Source organism: Ceratotherium simum, chromosome 2, assembly GCF_057802395.1.
Source record: "Ceratotherium simum simum isolate JZ-2026a chromosome 2, ASM5780239v1, whole genome shotgun sequence".
In the NCBI taxonomy this organism is placed as follows: Eukaryota; Metazoa; Chordata; class Mammalia; order Perissodactyla; family Rhinocerotidae; genus Ceratotherium; species Ceratotherium simum.
Window position 1 is genome coordinate 59,197,546 of NC_141901.1, and position 20,033 is coordinate 59,217,578.

At 37.6% G+C, this 20,033-nt stretch overlaps 1 protein-coding gene across 1 annotated transcript in view; it reads left to right on the forward strand.

Annotated features, from left to right (window-relative positions):
• The window catches only part of VAV3 (vav guanine nucleotide exchange factor 3), a 352,634-nt gene that overhangs the window by 160,988 nt on the left and 171,613 nt on the right, over nt 1-20,033 (forward strand). Inside the window, exons 3-9 of the mRNA XM_004420752.3 lie at nt 3,062-3,120; nt 5,305-5,370; nt 10,429-10,537; nt 12,262-12,354; nt 14,661-14,729; nt 16,498-16,601; nt 17,914-18,013. Coding sequence (XP_004420809.1) covers nt 3,062-3,120; nt 5,305-5,370; nt 10,429-10,537; nt 12,262-12,354; nt 14,661-14,729; nt 16,498-16,601; nt 17,914-18,013 — 600 coding nt within the window. The remainder of the gene's footprint in view (nt 1-3,061; nt 3,121-5,304; nt 5,371-10,428; nt 10,538-12,261; nt 12,355-14,660; nt 14,730-16,497; nt 16,602-17,913; nt 18,014-20,033) is intronic.

The following is a 20,033-nucleotide window of genomic DNA, read 5'->3' on the forward strand; positions in this document are numbered from 1 at the left end:
CTCCCCTGAGCTGCCCTTCACTTTGCTGAGGGATCTAAAAATCAGCCGTTTTGACCCTGCTGTCTTCCTTCTTAATTGTTTTCAATGGTCGTTCATAGGTTCTAGAATCTAATCCCCCTTCTAAAGCAGGCATACAGAAGGCCTGCCCACCTCTCCCACCTTCCTCCCATAGTAACTCTTACTGGAATTATTTTCATTTCTTTACAAATACCACTCTTCTTATCAAACAAGGGATGGACGTAGGTAAAGAAAGAAAATCCATGATATGGATTTAGGAGTTGGTCGTTGGCTTGTTAACTTGCAAGTATTCTGACTAGTTATCCCCATTTCTGGAGTTAATATCCATAATTTCATATTATTTTGAGGTAACAACTTAGAAATTAATACATTTCAGGGAAAATCGTCTTCTTACTATCCTTGGGGATATTTTCTTTTGTAAATATTCTTGAATGGATGTTTCTAACGGCAGTTCAGTCTCCACAAAGAGGACTTGAGAATCTGGCATTAATTTGTAAACTTGTCTATTCCAGATCCGGATAGACTCCACCTTTATAGAATACACACTGTTCTAAAAACACGACATTGACTAAACAGTCTTTATTTGCTTTGGCTAAACTTAGAGTTAATGGATGGACTTGTATAATATGATAGAGGCAAAACTGAGTGATAGTCCTCAGAGAGATTAGTTTCAAGACATGTTACATATTATCCTTCCATCCTCCTCCTCCACTGAATTTGTATCTTTGTTATTTTTCTATTACTGAATAGTAATAAATAATCCTTTTAAATAGATAATAAGAGTTGGTTTTAGCTTGTTGGTTTTCAGAAACGTTTGTGTTTTAAAAATTACTCATTCAATGCAGGAGTGGAATAATATATTATCGTCTGGCTCCCTCTGGTGGACAATTCTATGAAAACATCAAATTATAGTCTTGCGGGGAGATGGTTGTGAATAGTTCTGGTTATTGGTAGGAAAAGGAACAGAAAATGCATTCTTGTCTTGTAGGTACACAATAATTGTTATAGAAAATATACCTAAGGAATAAAGTATATTTCTTTTAAAATAAATAGTAGCAATAGTAAAATTCATAGCGATACTAATGCTATTGCTATTTTTCTTGTTATTGAGTAGTGATACTGCTGGGACCATGGTGTAGAATAGAATCAGAGGCAGGTTTTGCCCTGTAGCTTTCCAGTAGGGCCACATCAGGCTAAAGCTCGTGCTAAAATTCAACAATGTAGTTAATTCATGAGTCTAAATATTACAGTTATTCCAGAATCTTCCAAAAGCTAGACATTTCACTCATTAATATGTAATTTTGGAATTTTAGCAAATGATTATTTTTATCTTGAATCAGTTTATCTTGATAAATTTATTATTTGTTCATTTGTGGTCTTCTAAATTTACAGACTCACTGAAGATACTTTATTATGGGAAATTAATGGATATCAGGTTTTGTCTAGGTGGTTGTGTCTTACTTTCATATCAGATGTTCAACAAGGTTAAACAGAAAGAAATTGCATAAAGGCTTTCAGTTAAATTTTATTTGTATATAATAACTATTTTATTTTATATAATAATAAAAGTTCACATTTATTGAGTTATGCATTTGATGGGCATTATCTCATTTAATTTTTTCAGTAACTCCATGAGGCAGGTAGGTAGTTGTTGTTATCCCCATTTTATAGAGGCTAGTAAAGGTGAGCTTAGCTGAAAACTGGTGAGCCAGGCTCATCCAGGGATTCTTACTGCAGAGCTGTGAGTTTCTAACCACAACAGTGCACAACCCCCTGAAGTAGGTAAGAGATAAGTGTGTGTGTGGCTAATACCCTGTGAGACTCGACAGAGTACTGGGGACTGTGCTTTTATGTTTCCATCTTTGAACTGAGGGATTAGAAGATTACCTCAAATCAGAGATAGTTCTGCCTTTTTCACTTTTTTCTTATTCTGAATAGACTTTATAGTAGAATCTCTTTAAATTTTGTTCAGTTTTGAGAGTTAGGACGAATTATATCTATTATCATAGAAACAGGCTTCATGAGAAAAATACGTTTTAGCTCATTGATTTCCTCACCAAGTCTTTGAAAGAGATCATCTTAGGTATAAAAGTGGGAGGGAAGAGCAAAATTGCAGGTCCTCATGCTAAAAATATAGCAGGGTGTGTTTAGGGTTAGCTACTGAAGAGCTTCATAAGGAATCTTTGAAACAGATACAGGTAATCAAGGGTAATGTAGGAAACTCTTTTTCTGAAAACACTCAGAGTTAGAATAAGGTAATTTTCTTAAAGTTGGCAATTATAAAGAATAGCTACCATTTAAATATTTTACATGTATTATCTTCTTAATCCTTACGATAATCTAATGATTATTAACAATCTATTATTATTATAGAGAGTATCCAGATAAGAAAAGTGAAGCCCAGAGAAGTTAAGTAGTTGCCCGAGGTTATATGGCTAATAAATGGTAAAGCCAGGATTTGAAGTCATGTGATCTGGCTCAAGAGCCCACCCTCTAAACCACTTTGCTGTACATCAGTGCTGTCCAGTAGAGCTTCTGTGATGATGGAAGTGTTGGATGTCTGTGTAGGCCACTACAGCAGCCACTAGCCACGTGTGGCTACTGGGCACTTGAAATGCGGCTAGTACAACTAAGGAACTTAATTTTTTGTTTTGTAAATTTTAATTAACTTAAATTTAAATAGCCTGATGTGGCTGGTGGCTGTTGTTTTGGACAGTGCAGCTTTACAGGATCTTTCAGATTCTGTAGCAGTAGAGATAGAAGATCTTTAGGATTACCTAGTCTAACTCTTTGTTTTACTGATGAGGAAACTGCAAACCGGACGGGTTAGTAATCTGCTTCGAGTCATAAAGAAAGGGATAAAATTATAACCCAGGTGTTTATACTTTTCAATCACCGCTCTTCCCATTCTGTACTTCTTTGGCATCTGCAAATTTATGTTTCTGCTGTCATTGTTAATATTAGATTGTAAAACTACTATTTTAGAGAAAAATCTTATCTTTTCTGAAATACATGTCCAATGAACACTCTCCTCTTTTCTCAGGTTATAGAAACATTATCCCGGCTTTCTCGAACACCTATAGCGTTAGCCACAGGAATCAGGTAAGCTTGTTTCTCTGTGGTTCATGTGTCCCATTCAGTTCAATGTAATGATTAGTTATTGAATGGTTACTGTTTGCAAAGCATCTCATTCATGCAGAGTGTCTGGTATATAAATACCCAACACAGGTATGTAAGAACTTATTCATAGATTTGAATAAGCACATTGGCTAAACATTGTTCTCAGTTCACTGGTGACTGTCACCGATATGGTTCTTTTTTTTAAATTCCTCCAATGTTTCTATACATGTGATTCATCAAGACAAACACAAATGCTTAAGTAAATAAATATTTTAAAAGGTGTTGTAGTACATTTATTTCCTGTACAACATAACAATAACTCACAAATTTTAGGAGTGTAAGAAATAATCAGACAAGTATAAAATGATATGTGTACAAGGATGTGTACTGAAGGTTTGATACTAAATGAAAAACTTGGAAGTAAATTGGTTAAATAAATTATCTCCATGCAATGGAAATTATCTCCATGCAATGGGTATTATACGGTCAGTAAGCATGGAAATGTAGATGTGTATGTTGTGTTGGGCTTTTCCTGTTTAAAATACTACATACTTAAGTTAGATCAGATAGAAAGTTGTATTATTAGTAACATCAGAAATAAATAAAAACAGTGTTAGTAGCACACGCCAGCCTGTAGGGAAATGGAATGGATTTTGTTTTTTACCTTGTTTCCTTATTTCAATCTCCAGCCATTATGGGTCTCTGTGACCTTGTGTGTCCTCCTCTGTTGCTTCCATTTTTCTGTGTCCAGATCACATTCAAATTCTAAGGGAGAAGATTTAAGCACATCTTACAGGACTGATCAGCAGTGGCTGGGCAGCCCAGTTCCTGGGTACAAAGCATAGTGACCTCAAGGAGGACACCCTGCAGACCCTTTCTCAGAAATGGGCCATGAATTTGGCAGCTTTCTACAGAAGTAGTCTGTAGGCTGGATAAACATTCAACATCTTGTAGTTTGCTCTTCAATATGTGATTATCTTTCCATGTCAGTATATATTTTATGTTGTTACATGTAAACAGCAGATTTTGAAATAGCATGATTCTATTTTTATGTATTTATATATTTTTGATTCTCAAAGGAGAATCTTGTATTTTCAAATTTTTCTACAGTGAACTTGTATTGGTATAAAAGCATAATAAAAAGTGCCTAAATTTATTTTTAAAAGATTTTGAAACTTCGGCATTTCTCACACAATTTATGAAAAACGTACATTCCTCAAATGTCTTAGGTAATTAAGTTAATTCATAAACCAATGTGAAAATCTGCTTTTCAATATATTAAATATAATTATTTAGTAATTAGTGCCTGTTGTTTTGATGGATCTCTTGTTTTTGTGAAGCGTATGACATACTGGCTGCGTGTACAGAAAGAGTAAAGCTTTTGACACTCTAGTATAATTACTGTGATTTTGTTAGACATAAATTTAGAACATTATGTTGGTGTTATGAAAAAAGTTCATTAGTAGCATGAGGCAAACAAGGAAGCCAATGGCTAGGAAAAGGGGGTAATTTAAAATGATTTTTCTTTGAACAGGAGACAGAGAAAACACCCTACTCTGCCTGAGGTCTGGTTGACTCATTTGTCCAATAAATGAAAATAAAAAATATAACCTAAATGCCTTAAAGTCTGAGTGGAAAAGTACATCAGAGTCAATAATCATATATAAAGAGCATGATATTTTTGCCTTCTAATAATTTTCGTCTCTACCGGTGACCTGAGTCACGCAAAGATGATTGTTACCAAATTATTTGTCAGTGAGGTCAGATTCCATAAGTGAAAAGAGATGGTGTGGAAGGCAAGGGCACACCTGTGGCTGCTTGTTTTCTGGACTGGGAGCTGAGCGGGTGCTCTGAGGTGAGCCTGCAGGTGTGTGGCCGGTGGGAGATCAGATAGGCACATTAGCGTGTCCACAATTGCTCACATGACTGCGGTGACCAGGATAATTGCTGCAGATGGTTTGGGGTAGCAGGTGCCAGAGCCTCCCAGGGGAACCCCATACACAGCCACAGGGCAGGCCCTTTGGGAGAAGCCCTGGACGTTGTGTTAGACATGGTGAGTGATCCGACCACTCTGGCAGCAGACGAGCTTACACATTCAGTGAGAGGTAAATGCCCAGCCTAGCTGTTTCTTATTCACTCTTTTTTTTTTTTTTCCCTCCCTCCTAGGCCCTTCCCAACAGAAGAAAGTGTTGATGATGAAGACATCTACAAAGGCCTTCCTGATTTATTAGAGTATGTTGAGCATTTTTAGCAAAATTAAACCACTGCCAATTTTTGCATCCTTTGTGGATTTTAACTGTGGATGTTAAAATAGCTCTCGGAAGGAGAAAAGTGGCTTAATGATTAAGACATGTAACAATTAACCTCAAGCTAGTGATGGAAAGTTTCACAAGCAAATGTGCTTCAACTGGCCTGTAGTTCCTGTTGTGTGTCCCATGTTGTGCAAGTCCCTGTGAAGAGTCAAGAAACATGCTGCAATGAAGTAAAATTTGGAAGTTTCTTGAAGGCACAATAGTGATAGTAGATGAAACTGGAATTAGACAATTAAGGAACAATTAGAGAGAGAATCAACTACTGAAGTTGAGGGCAGATAGTGTGTGCTTTGTGAGTTCAGGGAAGGGCGAGATACGTGTGGGCTGGAGTTATTCAGGGATTGTCATTAGACAGTGTTTATTCTGAACAGAGAAGCCTTTTGGGCTTTATTATTTAGTAGTCAGGAGAAGCAAGAGGTCCTTGCAGCTGATTATCTTCTGCTGATTGAATGACTTGTGCAGATTACAAATAAATATAAAACATGATCCTCACCCCTCAAGGAACCAATGACAAAGATCAGGCATGTTTGCAAAGAATTGTAATAAGAAATAGGTTATGCTCCAAGAGAGATTCAAACGCTATGGAAAGTCATCCATTCATCCATCCTAATACACCAACACACTGTGCTGTCTTGCTTTAGGACCTTTACACTTACTGTTCCTTCTGCGTGTATGGCTGACCCCTCACCATTCAAGTCTTTGCTCAGATGTCCTTCCGCTGAGAGGCCTTCCAGACCGCCCTTTCTAAAATTGCTATCACCCCTTACCTCTCTCTGTGTTTTCATGACACTTACCACTGCCTGAGACAATCTCTGTTTGCTTCATTTATTGTCCATCTCCTCATTAGAAGGTCAAGTTCGTGAGGTCAGAGACTTTACCTTGTTCTTGGCTATCTTCCTAGAACTTCAGTGCCTGGTGTATGTATAGTATGTCCTCAATGAGTATTTGTCTTCTGAACGAATAAGCCAAAGCTGCATTAAGCATCTTCTGTTTGCCAGGCATTATGCCTCAGACCTGAGCTGTCTAGCTGGTTCATAAGAGCTTATCGGATGCCCGTTTCTGTGCTGACAACGTTTACATGCACTAGCTCATGTAATACCACAACATTATGAGATTGTTACTATTATCATCACAATTTACAAAGGAGAAAAACTGAACCATGAACAGCTAGGAAACTTGCTGAAAGTCATATCACTAGTAAATAGTAGTCTTTGGATTTGAACCCAGTCAGTTGTTATTCCAGAGCGGAGGCTCTTAAGCACTGTGTTGACTTCCAGAAACACCCTGACTTGCCCCTTTAAGAACTTTCAGGCGAAGAACAGACGAGAGGAGCGCTGACTGGAGCCACAGGTGTGGTCAGCAGCTCTTCCCAGAGGAGACGGCATCTGGATGGGCCTTGAAGTCTTATCATTTTAAATGTATGTTAAGAATACTTTCTTATCGTGTCTTAAAATCTCCAAGAAGTCTCCAATCTTAAGCAAGATCAATCGATGCTGATTGTCTCATTGAATTGGCTACACTCTTCATAAAGTGACTGTAAGATTACTGGTAATATAATCAAATTCTTTGAACTATTAGGAAGAATATATTATTTCTAGTGCTGTGATGATGTTCTTTTTTAAACTCTACTAGTTGTCACTTATACCTACTAATTTTTATAGCCTTCCCCCATCTTGTTCTGTTGATGTCAGGATAAATCCTGCGGGGATACATTCCTAGCTAAATTGGAGAAAACTTGGGATCCTGAACCAGTTGCTGTAAGATATCAGTTCATGCTCTGTGAGATGCAGTCTGCTTAAACTCTGCATCTGGTGGTGGAAGGTCCAAATGTGGTGTTATTCCTGCAAATGCTTGCTTTTGAGTTTGCCATGACAACTTGATTTTTAGTCTTAGCTTTGTTATGATCTCTATGGGCTCATATACTTAACTCTAACTTTTGGGGGTAAATTCACCCAATGGGCAGCCCTTGGAACAAACACAGGCCTGCTCCCCACTGCAGAGAGAATCATTCTCTCCTCAGTTGGAGAGAAGCAAACATAGGAGGAATAGAGATGGTGTGAGATGGCTAAACTGTACAGTGTCCTTGCTTTTTCTACTTTTATGGTCAGGGTGTCAGATATGCCCATATATAGGTAGCCTGGACACAGGAAAACGAATGTAGATTACTGTTGATTTATTGATCGTTTGAAGAATCACAGTCCTCCTCCCCACAGGCTTCATCTTATGCAAATCAGAAATTACTGACCAAACCGTGAGCAAGAAAAGCTGCTTTAGTATGGGATTGAATAACAAAACCCAAACTGTTCTAGCCCAATCTTGAGTGTGTGGTGTGTGTGTGTGCACACTCACATGCACACATGCATGCATGTGTGTTACTCCTACAATTCTTAGAGAAAAATATGTGTGAATTTATACACTATGTGCCTCTACACTCTTGGGAAATAGTCAAAAGCAAGAATTCGGGAAGATGAGTTTTTGTTGGGGGGGTAGGGGTGTTAGAGGGTCAGAGGCGGAGGGCTGGGATTAGGAGTGCCAGAGAGATGAATTTCACAGGGCTGGGATTAGGAGTACCAGAGAGATGAATTTCACAGCCTGTCTTCCTTCTGAACAGGATTCCTTTGATGCTAGAACTTGTTCCTTCATCATTTCACCTTCCTATCCTTTGATGTGTTGTAGAAAGTGCTCAAGCCAACTTAACTGCCCTACTGTTGTCTGGTTAGATTGCCTGCCTAAGCCCCTGAGTATGGAAATTCTGGAACTGCCAATATGACTTACCACCTGCTCTGTTTTCCAAAGTAGAAAGCTGAGAGGCATCCTTCACTCCTTTCTCCTCTCTCCCTAATTCTGAGTCACCAAGTCTGGTTGACTCTGCCTGACACAGTCTCCTAAGTCTCTCTTTCTCTCCTCGTCTGCCTTTACCCTAGTTATGGCTCTCAGTATCTCTCACCCACGGTATCTCATTTCTTGGCTTACTGATATCCCTGCCTGTCTTCTTCCCCCTCTAGACCAACCCTATATAAAACCCCTGTTGATTCCCAGATGCCCAGGGAGGGCTGAACTCACAGAGTATAAGGCCCTTCATAGTTTGGTTTCAACTCTTCCCTCTGGGGCCCCCCCGCACTCACCTGGTCACTCTGAATGGAACTCCACTCCTCACACCACCAGGCTCTTCTCACCTCTCTGCCTTTGCACATGTTGGTGTTCTTTGTCTGGAATGCTCTTCCCCTCTTCTCATTCAGTGTGTGTCACCCCTGAGGGCAGAAACTATGTCTGCCTAGTCTGCAGCTATATCTCCTGGAATGTAGTATTTATTCAGCAAATACATACTGAGTAAATTGATAAACACATTCAAGATCCAGTTCAGATGTACTATCTTCTGTGAAGCCTTCCCTGACTTCCTTAGTCAGAGTTATTCTTACTCTTTTTTCTGGTCCCATGCTCTACACTCATCTCTTTTGTTGCGCTTATAGAATTATGTGCTGTTCTCTACACTAGACTATGGGAGAATCCTTGGATCTTCTTGCTCTATGCGCTCTTAGCACTGAAGAGTCTGGCATTCAGTAGGTTCTTAGTAAATGTCTGTGGGTGGGTGGATGGGTGGACAAGTAACCCTAGAATGAATGTTTCTCAGAGCAGAGTTCTCTGAAACTCCTGTTACCACCAGATCTCTCCCCTTTAGGCACCTTCCTTTCTTCTGGGTGTTTGACAGTTCATTCCTGTCAAATGCCTCCAAATAATCCTTCATGACAAACACAGACAACCTTGTGATTGCACCTACTTTGAAAAATGCTCCAAGTTGTGGAGTGACATTTACAGTTACAGTGTTTTTATTTTTGTACATATCAATTTATAATATTCTGTCTGCACAGGCCCGAGAGAAATAACTAAGGGCTGACAGTATTGAAGGAGTTGAATTTCTTTTGCAGAGAGATGGCAATGCTTCTTTCTAACATATCTAAATTTATTAATCTCAATTCTTTGGGATTATTAGCTAATAAAAGATATTTATAGAGGTCTTGAACTGAAAGGAAAAACCTAAGGAATATTAACAGAACATGCAGTGGTTGGAGTCAGCTGTTTCCACTTTAACTGATGGGTTTAAAATCTCATATGAAGAGTTTAGGGAAGACATATCAATCAGTCACTAAGTGCTCATGGAAGCTTTAAAAATAAGGATTGTTTTCAACTGTCAGGAGACCAGCAGAGGGTTTTAAATGGTTTTTAAAAATGTCTTGCAGTGTTGGGACCATTTCTTTAAACAAAACACAAACAAATAAAACAGATAAAAGTGGAATCTGGCTGAAGGAGGGCCTGTGGGTTCCCTCTGAGTGAGCTTGAAAGAGCCTGGTTTGAAAACCACTGCATTTGATATTGACAATAGTAACCTTGGGGAAACTGATGCTTTTAAAAGACTATAACATATTAGATCCTCCCCAGCTCCCCTGTCCTCTCTGTATTATATCCTTTAATGTAGATGAAAACTGAGGCCTTAAAAGATGAAAAATGGGAGGCAGTATGATAGAGTGACTGAAATACTCAGAGTGAAAGACAGACTCGGTTCTAAATCCTGTCTCTGCCATGGACCAGCTGTGTTATCTTGGGCAAGTCAAATAACCTTTTGTTCTCTCAACTTCCTTATCTCGATAATGGATCGAATAATAATGCCTACCTGATAACGCAACGCTGGGCCTGGTGAACTAAGTGAGGTAATATATGCAGTGATCGTTTATGTGCTTGTACACGGTAAGTGCCCAGTGAATGTCAGCTGTCAATTCCATCATTGTTGGATTCTGTTGTTGTTTGTCATTGTTCTTATTAGGAGGGACAGGGCTGTAATGTAAGCCTGTTGACTCTTTCCACTAATTCCACTAATTTTATTTCCTTTCTGGATTTTCTGCTGAAATCCAGTAGGTTATTTCTAGCTATTGCACTTACTGCATAGTAGAAAATGACCTTTATATTGTATTCTTTGTTCTAGTGAAACCCACATGGAAGATGAGGAAGGTCTGTATGACTGTGTTTATGGGGAAGATGAAGGTGGAGAAGTCTACGAGGACTTGATGAAAGCAGAGGAAGCCCACCAAGCTGTAGGACTTTTACTTGCCTTGCTTTTCAAGTTACTCTGAGTATTTCATTAGGAAAGTGATTCCTTGAAAGACTAATTAATATAATTATTTATATAACTTCTGCTGGAATGCTTTGTGGTTTTCTTTTTACCTTTGCTTGCTTAACACTATATAACCATGACTTGTTATTGCATTTGGAGACATATAAACATGGCATTTTACAGTTCAAAACAACCATGGGGACTCTCTGGTTCAATCCTTTCCTTTTACTAGTAAGGAAACCGAGTCTGAGAGATAAATGACATGCCACCCAGCTAAATAATGTCAGAATGGCAATAGAACTGTTAGGGGATCATGAAATTATATTGTTATGAAAGGAAATCTTTTCTTACAAAGCAGGTAAATCTTCTTTAAATTTGATGTAGCATAAAACATATGTTAAAGAATATGTCTTCATGTTTTTTAGGGGTTGACATGATGTATTTTTTTCTTTTCTTTCATGATAGGTCTCCTAGCATTTTACTATTTTATAAACTTAGTTTCAGATATTGTCATAGTCAGTGTGAGCCCTCAAAGCTTTATCTGCCATTAAAATATCTAAAACATTCAGAAAGAATTACTTTGAATTATTTTCTTATCTATAGTTTGAAACACACAAAAAAACCCTCAGTTAGTTAGGCTTTTATTAATATGGTCTTCTTTTTCCTAAAGACTTTCTTCATCAGCTGGGTGGTAGTTTAGGTTTCTTTGGGGCTGGTGGGTTGTCTAGTGCCCCAGATGGGGAGCAGTAGTTTCTGTGGGAAATAAGTTACCTGGCCTCTGTTTGGTAACTGTAATGAATGTGTTCTTTAACCCACTGTATGAGCTGACAGGATGCCTTTGGCGGCATTTTAAGAGTGTTATTAGGTGACAGAGTATCATCTATACCCCCTATAATTATCAACTGCTTAGAGTACCAGCAGATTCTTCAGTGTTTCTCCCAAGGGCAGTCTTCACTCAGCTGACAGTGCCGGGTTGTTTGTATGGGACAGCGTTAACAGTAATAATAATGTAAATGCATAGGGTCCTTCTTCTGTACTCCTCAAGGTGCTAAGTGCTTTACGAGGGTTATCTCATTTACAGCTCCTTGGGGTTGGTACTGTAATTCTCTCATCTTTTATAGATGAGAAAACTGAGACACAGAGAAATTAGGTAACTTGTTCACAGTAACAAGCTAATACCAGCAAAACTGTACTTGAACCGAGTTCTATCCGATCTCAATACTGTTGATCTTCATACTATGCTCTAGTACCTCCAGTTTTAAACACCTAGTAAAAGAGCCAAACACAGAGATGTTAACCCTTGAAAAAATGTTTGAAGATTTATATTTACCAAATATCCTTTTATTATTTTTGCAGTTGTTTCTACAGCACTTGTAAAGAGTGCCATGCATTAAGGAGGCTGTATTACACCATTGTGTTGTTTCCAGATTCAGTAACATTTATAATAAAAGAGATGTTTTAATTTAAAGAGTGTATAACTCAGAAGCTTATTTTTAATTATCTAAAACTTTTTCATTTATATTATTCAAAATTTAAAAAAAAAACAAAGATACTTCACAAATGCAGTTATTATATCTTTCAGCTATGTTTTATTAGAATGGAAAGCTTAAAATCAGCAATAATTTTGATATCTTTCTATTTACTATCAGGTAGATTAATACATGGATTTATTAAATAATTTTAATTTGATAATTCTAATTGCAGAAATGTCCAGAAAATGACGTACGGTGTTGCTGCCTAGCAGAAATTAAGCAGACAGAAGAAAAATATACAGAGACTTTGGAGTCAATAGAAAAAGTAAGTTATAAGGTACTATTCTTGATGCCCAAATATTGCCTTATGTAGTTAATATGTTGGGCTCAGTGTTTCTACTGTATATGTGTGTGTGTGTGTGTGTGTGTATTCTAATTTTCAGTAGAATTTTGGATTTAGAGATCTCAGAGCAGATTTATTCATTCCATAACTATTTATTGATTTCTTAGTATCTGAATGCACTATTTGAGGGACTAAGGATATGGCAGTAAACATAGCAAAATTCTGTTCCTCATGACATTTTCTCTCTCTCTCGGGAGGGTTTATAATGTAAGCAAATGTACGTCAGGTGGTGGTAAATTTTCTGAAGAAAAATAAGGCCCGGGAAGAGAATAGGGATGATGGAGGAGGGCTGGAATGATTTTATAGAGAGGGGTAATAGAAGGCCTCTGTGATAAGATCATATTAAAGCAGACAGCTGAGTGAATTGAGGGAGCAAGCCATGAAAATAGCCCAGAGACAACAGTTCCTGGGAGAAAGGCCCTCAGATAGGACAGTGTTCAGTGTGCTTCAAGGAACAGTGACAGTCCAGGTGGCTGAAGCAGAATGAGTAAAGGGAACAGTGAGATCAGAGAGCTGGTGAGCCAACAGGTCATGTAGGAGCATTTGGGAGCATCTAGCTCAAAGCTGGAGTGTTTTGAGTAGAAATGATATGATCTAATGTAAGTTTTTAACAGCTCATTCTGGCTTTTGTCAGGCAAGAGTGGAAACTGGGAGGAAATTTAGAAGGATATTGTGGTAATCAAGTTGACAGAAAATGATGGTACTGGTAGAGGTGGTAAGGAGTGGTCACATTCTGAATAAATTTTGAAAGTAGTGCCAAATGGATTTGATGATGAATTAGGTAAAGGATGTGTGGGAAAGAGAGCAATTGGGAATGCTAGGTTTTTCGCATGAGCAACTGTGTGTATGGTGAAGATGGTTACAGAGATGGGAAAGGACAGGTTTGGGAATCACAAGTCTGTTGGGACATAATAAATTTGGAATACCTATTAGTTTCCATGGGGATGTGTTGAGGAGGAAATTAGATATATGAGTCTGGCATTAAGGAGAAAGATTGAATTGACATATATCTTGAGCCATTATCATTACACATGGCATTTAAGGCCATGGGACTAGATGAGATCACCTAGGGAATGAATGTTGACAGAGGAGAGGTTTGAGGTCACCTCTGGTGACTTTAACATTTAGAGGTTAGGAGAATGAGAAACAGGAGAAAGTTCTGGAAGTTTAGGAAAAGAGATGAAGGTATGGAAGAGTTGTTTAGGAGAGTGGGAGAGTAAATTGACTAGGGAAATGTAGTAGGGTTATGTAGCATTACAGACTCAATTGTTTTTTGAGATTATATTTAAAATTAGACTATCAATAGAGTTCATGTTTAACTTCTTAGGTAGAGGCACAAAATATAATGCAAGCTAGATTTAATCAGGGTTTTCGTTTTTCCAGAAAAGCACAATGGAAGAAGAGAGGGTAGGGGTATATGCAGGAAAGCGACTTTGATGATGGTTCATGTAGTGTAAACTGCATAAAGAGGGAAGCAGGGACATGAGAGATGTGGGATGGTCAGTGGATTGGCAGACCCAACAAGATTGAAGAATTCCTTGAAGGAGTGACCTGTAAAGGTAAGAGGTAGTGGGTCAGAGAGTTGATTGCTTGAAATTAATGCTATGGAGCATATGCAGTTGTTGATTATGACAAGGTCTTGGGATATGACTGCAAGAGCAGGGAGCTGAGTTATGATGGAGTGCAAGACTGTTGGAGTTCAAGGAACACAGAGGCCAGGCTATTGGAAGGATCATCTACACAGATACTGAGATTGCCAAGAATGAAGACAGGAGTAGTAATAGAAAGAGATACAACAGAACTAAAATTCTCAAGGAATGAGGGGGATGATCCATAAATTGCATAAGCAGAGTATTGATCTCAGGGATCTAGAATCTCCACAAGGCATTTGAGGGATATTTTATATCAGTCCTCAAATATGTCTCCAAAATGTTACCATTTTTTGCCAATTTGGCCAGTGGTGTTCTCTTTTTTCTTACTTTCAGCAGCATTTATTGTCTAAACTTTCTATTTTATAGTATAAATGTATTAACTTATATTTATGTCTGTATGTCTGTTCAAGTATAAATGTTTAAGATAGAGAAAATAGTTTTTGCTTTTTTCTTGGTATTCATAATACTGATAAACAATTGACTTTCAATAAATATGTATTGTTTATTGATGAAAAACTATTATATAGATTAGGATAAGTTGTGCTTAATTATTACTTCTCTGTTTTCTCCTGGTAGTATTTCATGGCACCATTAAAAAGATTTCTGACAGCAGCAGAGTTTGATTCAGTATTCATCAACATTCCTGTAAGTAAAAATATGCTAGCTAAAATTGTGGTATATACTTCTATAAAATCCTAATTTTCTATTTTAATATTCTCCTGTATTTTTTAAGAATTTTGAGACTGTTTTTTGCCTCCTGAGTTCTTATAGCCTTGTTTGCTAGACATAACTGATATGTCATATCATAAACCAAAAGTCAGTCAGAATGTATGCTGAACACAAATGGATAAGTAAGATGCATGTGTTGTCCCCGACTGCTTGTCACGATGAGGTAGTCTTGGCTAATCCCTGGTGTTACTGTCTCTGTGTCTTGTGGGAGTTTCTTCGGCCCCACTCCCTGCTCTGTCATTCCTCCAGCCCCTCGACTCCGACTTAGAGACACTGTCCTGACTCCATCAGTCTCCTTCACTTCCACCATTCCTCCACTTCCTTGGCCTTTGCTCTTTGGTCTTTTCTGCTTCTAGTTGTATGGATCTAAACTCACATTTATGTAAGCATTTCTAGGTTCAGGGTACCTTACAACTATCTTACAATCCTAAAAAGATTTATCCAGAAGCATGGAAGCAAACCAACTGCTATGCCACTGGAGGTCATGCTGGGCAAGATGCACGTTCTTAGACCTCTAGAACGGGCTTTGATTTTAATATATAGCTTTTATGTACAGTATATAAGCTTTTATGTTCATGCTTGCTTGTATCACCTGAAAGGTCCCTAATGTTTTGATTCTGTTATGTTCAGTGTTGATATGCACAGTTGGTTAGCTGTGGCATGTTGCCCTTTTCCCTGATTTTGGCCAAATGAAGACTTTCCCATTGATTTGTAACACAGCAGGGGGAAAAGATCACAATATCAGGTGAACATTTAGCATAAAGCAAACTGCACATTCTAGGAAGATGAGGATCTTGATAAATATGGTCATTATAACTTAGGACCCACTTGACAGTCCTTATTCTTATGGCTTTTTTATGCTCCTCAACAAAGTGACAGGGCTAACATAGTCATGTTTTCATTTTCTCCCTTCTAAGGAAAGGGCATGCTGTGACATCAGTGTGTGCTCCAAGGTACATGGGAAGAGATAATGGGAGAATTGGCACCTTGATTTGAATTTCCTCATTTCCTGACTGTGACATGTATTTACTGCCTGACTGAAAATTACTTGTTTATCAGGAAAAATGTGAAAATCTGGCTTTTGAGTTGCTCTAGTAAACTGCCTAGTACAATTTATTTGCTCCTTATTTATGCCATTAGTTATCTCATTTCAAGTAATTTAGTCTGATTATTGTTAGCTTAGCACCAGGACACCACTAATTGACCAAAGTACAAATCTACATTTCTATATCCCGAGGACATGAATCATTACTTTATCCTGTCAATAAAACATTAAGCACTTGGATAGTTTTATTTAAAAATTTAAACTGATTATAAAATGAAAATGAGCTGTACATATTTTTATACAAGGAATAAATTACCTTTTAATAACTAGTGAGATAATTTCTTTTTTCACAGGACACTGGCTTTTCAAGTCAGATCTGAAATTGCTATTTCTCATGTACATGGCCTGTCTCTCCCTCTCTCCCCTCCTTCCCCTCCCTTTCTTCCCTACTTTCCCTGTCTTTTCTCCCCGGTCTCCCCCTCCTCTTCCTCCTCTCTTTACTGATGGAGCAGGTTTATATATTGAGAGCATTCAGCGTAGCCTGGAATGGCAAGTCTATCAACAATAGAGATTCTGGGTTTGGGGTGATTTTTTTGGTTCTGATTCCTAATTTTCTTTGACATTGTTTTCTTTTCTAAGGAACTTGTTAAAGTTCATCGGAACCTAATGCAGGAGATTCATGATTCCATTGTAAATAAAAATGACCAGAACTTGTATCAAGTTTTCATTAACTACAAGGAAAGGTAACTTTTAAATTTAAAATTTTGTGGCTATTAGTTTGTAATTATAGTGAAGGTTAGTATTAAAATTGCTCATGAATAGCTGTTACTACTGTTCATTAAGATACTACCTAGGCAGTAATTAGAGCATGGGACAATTAATCTCAGGGTGGTAGTTTGAGCTCTATATGTATATCAGAAAAAAAAAAATTAAAAAAAAAGCATTCAGACTTTTGCATTGCCAGTCAGAACGTGCAGATTTTCTTTTTTACAGACTCTGTCACTCTGGACTTCTGTAGTTTTCAGGAAGTCATTTTAACTCTGAGCCCCCTTTTCTCCATCTGTAAATATTAGGGGTAGATTAGCTGGTACCTAGTGCTTTTTCCAGCTCTAATACTTTATACTTCTCTATTTTGGAGTATTAGATTCACAGGTAAAGTCAGTTTCCTTTTCTAAGTTTGATAAAAAAATCTGAATAACTCACATGAATTAAAGTACCAAGGAATTTTGCTTGAAAATGTAGTTCTCTCTTTTTAAATCAAGCACTATAGTTCCTAGTACTGACTAAGTGGCTAATGAATTGGTTTGCATCAACAATGAGATAAACATTAACTTATTAGTAGTTTTTTTCCAGTAGAGAGTTAAACAATAAATTACCTGGCCTCTTTGCAAAATATCCATTTAACTCCAGAGATAGTCTTCCTGAAGCAGGCTCAGACTTCATGCAACATGAGTTATCTTCTATCCAGCACAGTTCAGCCCTCTCATTCCCACTTTTCAGATAATGTATTTTCCTTAATTAAAAAGTAGGAAGGAGTAGGAGGTTTATTAATGAGTGGAGTTGTAAGTAGTGATTACAATAAAATTGTAGTGTAAAATCAAACTATCTAAATGTGAGTAAACAGTAAAAAGGTGATCTCTAAGAGGAACTGAAACAGAAATTTTTAATTTTGTTTTTGTGGTATATATGCATACTCAAATTAATAGTCATTAAGCCAGTTTGTAAAATCTATTTGCTATAAAATTGTACATGGAATTAATCCCATTCAAATTTAGAAAGAAAAATTAGTCATTTTTTATACCATAAATATGAGTGACACACATTCTATGACTGTATGTATGGTATGTATTAAAAAGAACTGAGAAAGCTGAGGATCAGTGAGATTATAAGTAATTTGCCCAGGGTTGCCTAGGTAGTAAGAGGTGAAGGACAGGTAAGATTTGCCTGATCTGCCTAATGTGGTTTTAAATAGATGGAAATTCTGCCTCTTCCCCTTCTACTTCATTCCTGGTTTGTTGTCCTACAGATTTCTTCCTCTGTCCTCTTTCCTTTCAGATTGGTTATTTATGGGCAGTACTGCAGTGGAGTGGAGTCGGCCATCTCTAGTTTAGACTACATTTCTAAGACAAAAGAAGACGTCAAACTAAAATTAGAGGTGCCTGTTTATTTTTTGTTTTTGTTTACGAAATAAAGTAAAATAAGCCTAAAAGCAATATATTCCTTTTCATGATCAATGCAATAGTAAATTTCCCCATATATTCTAAATATAATTTCATGTCAATTTTATAAAATATTTTAATAGATAAAATAATATGTAGTAGTAATAATAACAGTAGTAAAATCTAAGACTTATGGCTCTGTGCTTTACATGCATTATCTCATTAGGTCTTCTTGACTCTGTGAGATATATGCACTTAACTTTCTTATCTTATGGATGAGAAAGCTGAGGTTCAGGGAGATTATGAGTAATTTACCCAGAATCACCTAGGTAGTAAGAGATGCAGGATGAGTAAGATATATGTAAGATAATGTATATGTAGATTTAAAATGTTTGTTAAAAATATAAGACATTTAAGTTCAGGCATATACAAATTTATGGATGTTGCCTATAAGAAGGAAGACAAGACAGATGCAAATATAATATGCACTGTGACAAGCACTCGTTGACAGGGCTCCCTGAGTAAGACTGAGTGATCAGTTTAGAATGTAGAGGATTTCTCTGAAGAGGTAGCATTTGAGTTAGGTCACTGAAGAATGGGGTGAGTCTTGACAAGTAAGATTCCAGGGAGAGCACTCTGGAAAAATTGGTATGTCTTGACCAGAAGAGTTGGGAAAGTCTGAGAAATGGGGAGTAGGCCAGTATGAACAGAGCACATGGTAACAATGGAAAATAAGTCTGGAAACAGTGTTAAGTCATGTTTTTTGAACATCATGTTTTTTTCCCCCACAAGAAGAGTTGTGCACTTTCAAAGAACTTTTGAAAAATTATTATGTTTTATGAATTATCATCTCAAATAGGTTATCCATATGTTTGGGTTTTCTTAAGTTTCAGGTAGGGGTATAGAGTCAACTGGTCAATGACTGTGTGTGGCTTAGCTGGCTCTTGAATATCCCCTTTGCTTCTCTTTGTTCAGTTTATCACTGAGGTCAGACGATGAACAGGGAAAAAAGAGGCAGATGATTTTCAAATCAGAACCCCTTCATTGTTTTAGCATACCTGGTATAATTTCATAACTCATAACTCCACAGAGGGGAACTATTGGTTAGAAAGTTTGCACAGCAACAGGCTACCAAGTAATGTACTGACTCTCTGTCATGGATCTTTTTTCCTTACCTCTTACAATCCTTTGATGAAACAGACCTTATGTCTGGAGATGGTTTGAGTCACCACTAAATAACATCCTGACAACCTTGTTAGCGTAAAGGGTTCCTGCTCCTCTTTGGAGATAGAACCTCATAAGTATGGAACTATGAGCCACCTTGACTCAAATTAAAATATGATGGTAAGATAAAACTTTACAACTTACACAATTAGTTCCTAATAGAGCTACCATTAAAGTAGTTTTTTTTTTTTAATGAAGATGTAAAATTCTGGCTCAAGACAGGAGTCAGCAAGTTGTCAACCAACCCTTCATTATATTCTCAGCATTGTTTGAATGTTCCTCTCTCTTCTTTCAGAGTCACTGTCAAAGCCCTGCCCACTGATCATTCTCTGGGACTCTAGGTACATAGTTTGTGCAGTCAGTATCAGTCTTAGGAAATGAGAGGACCTCAGGCTGAGTTTGAAAGGCTCAGGGTGGGGTACTGCTGCTGTCATTTCCTCATCTGAAAGGCCCCTACCTCTGACCAATGGCCTGATTTGGAAGTACAGTCACGTGTCGCTTAATGACAGGGATACGTTCTGAGAAATGTGTCGGGTGATTTCGTCATTGTGCGAACATCATAAAGTGTACTTGTACAAACCTAGGTGGTATAGCCTACTACACACCTAGGCTATATGGTACTAATCTTATGGGACCACCGTCATCTATGTGGTTCTTCAGTGACCAAGATGTCGTTATGCAGCGCGTGGTGGTATTTAATCAGATACTTACTGTAATACCTCAGCAAATACTCTTTGCTGGAACTGTATTCTGCGATTCTCAGCATGAGGCAGGGAAAGCTGCTATTCTTGG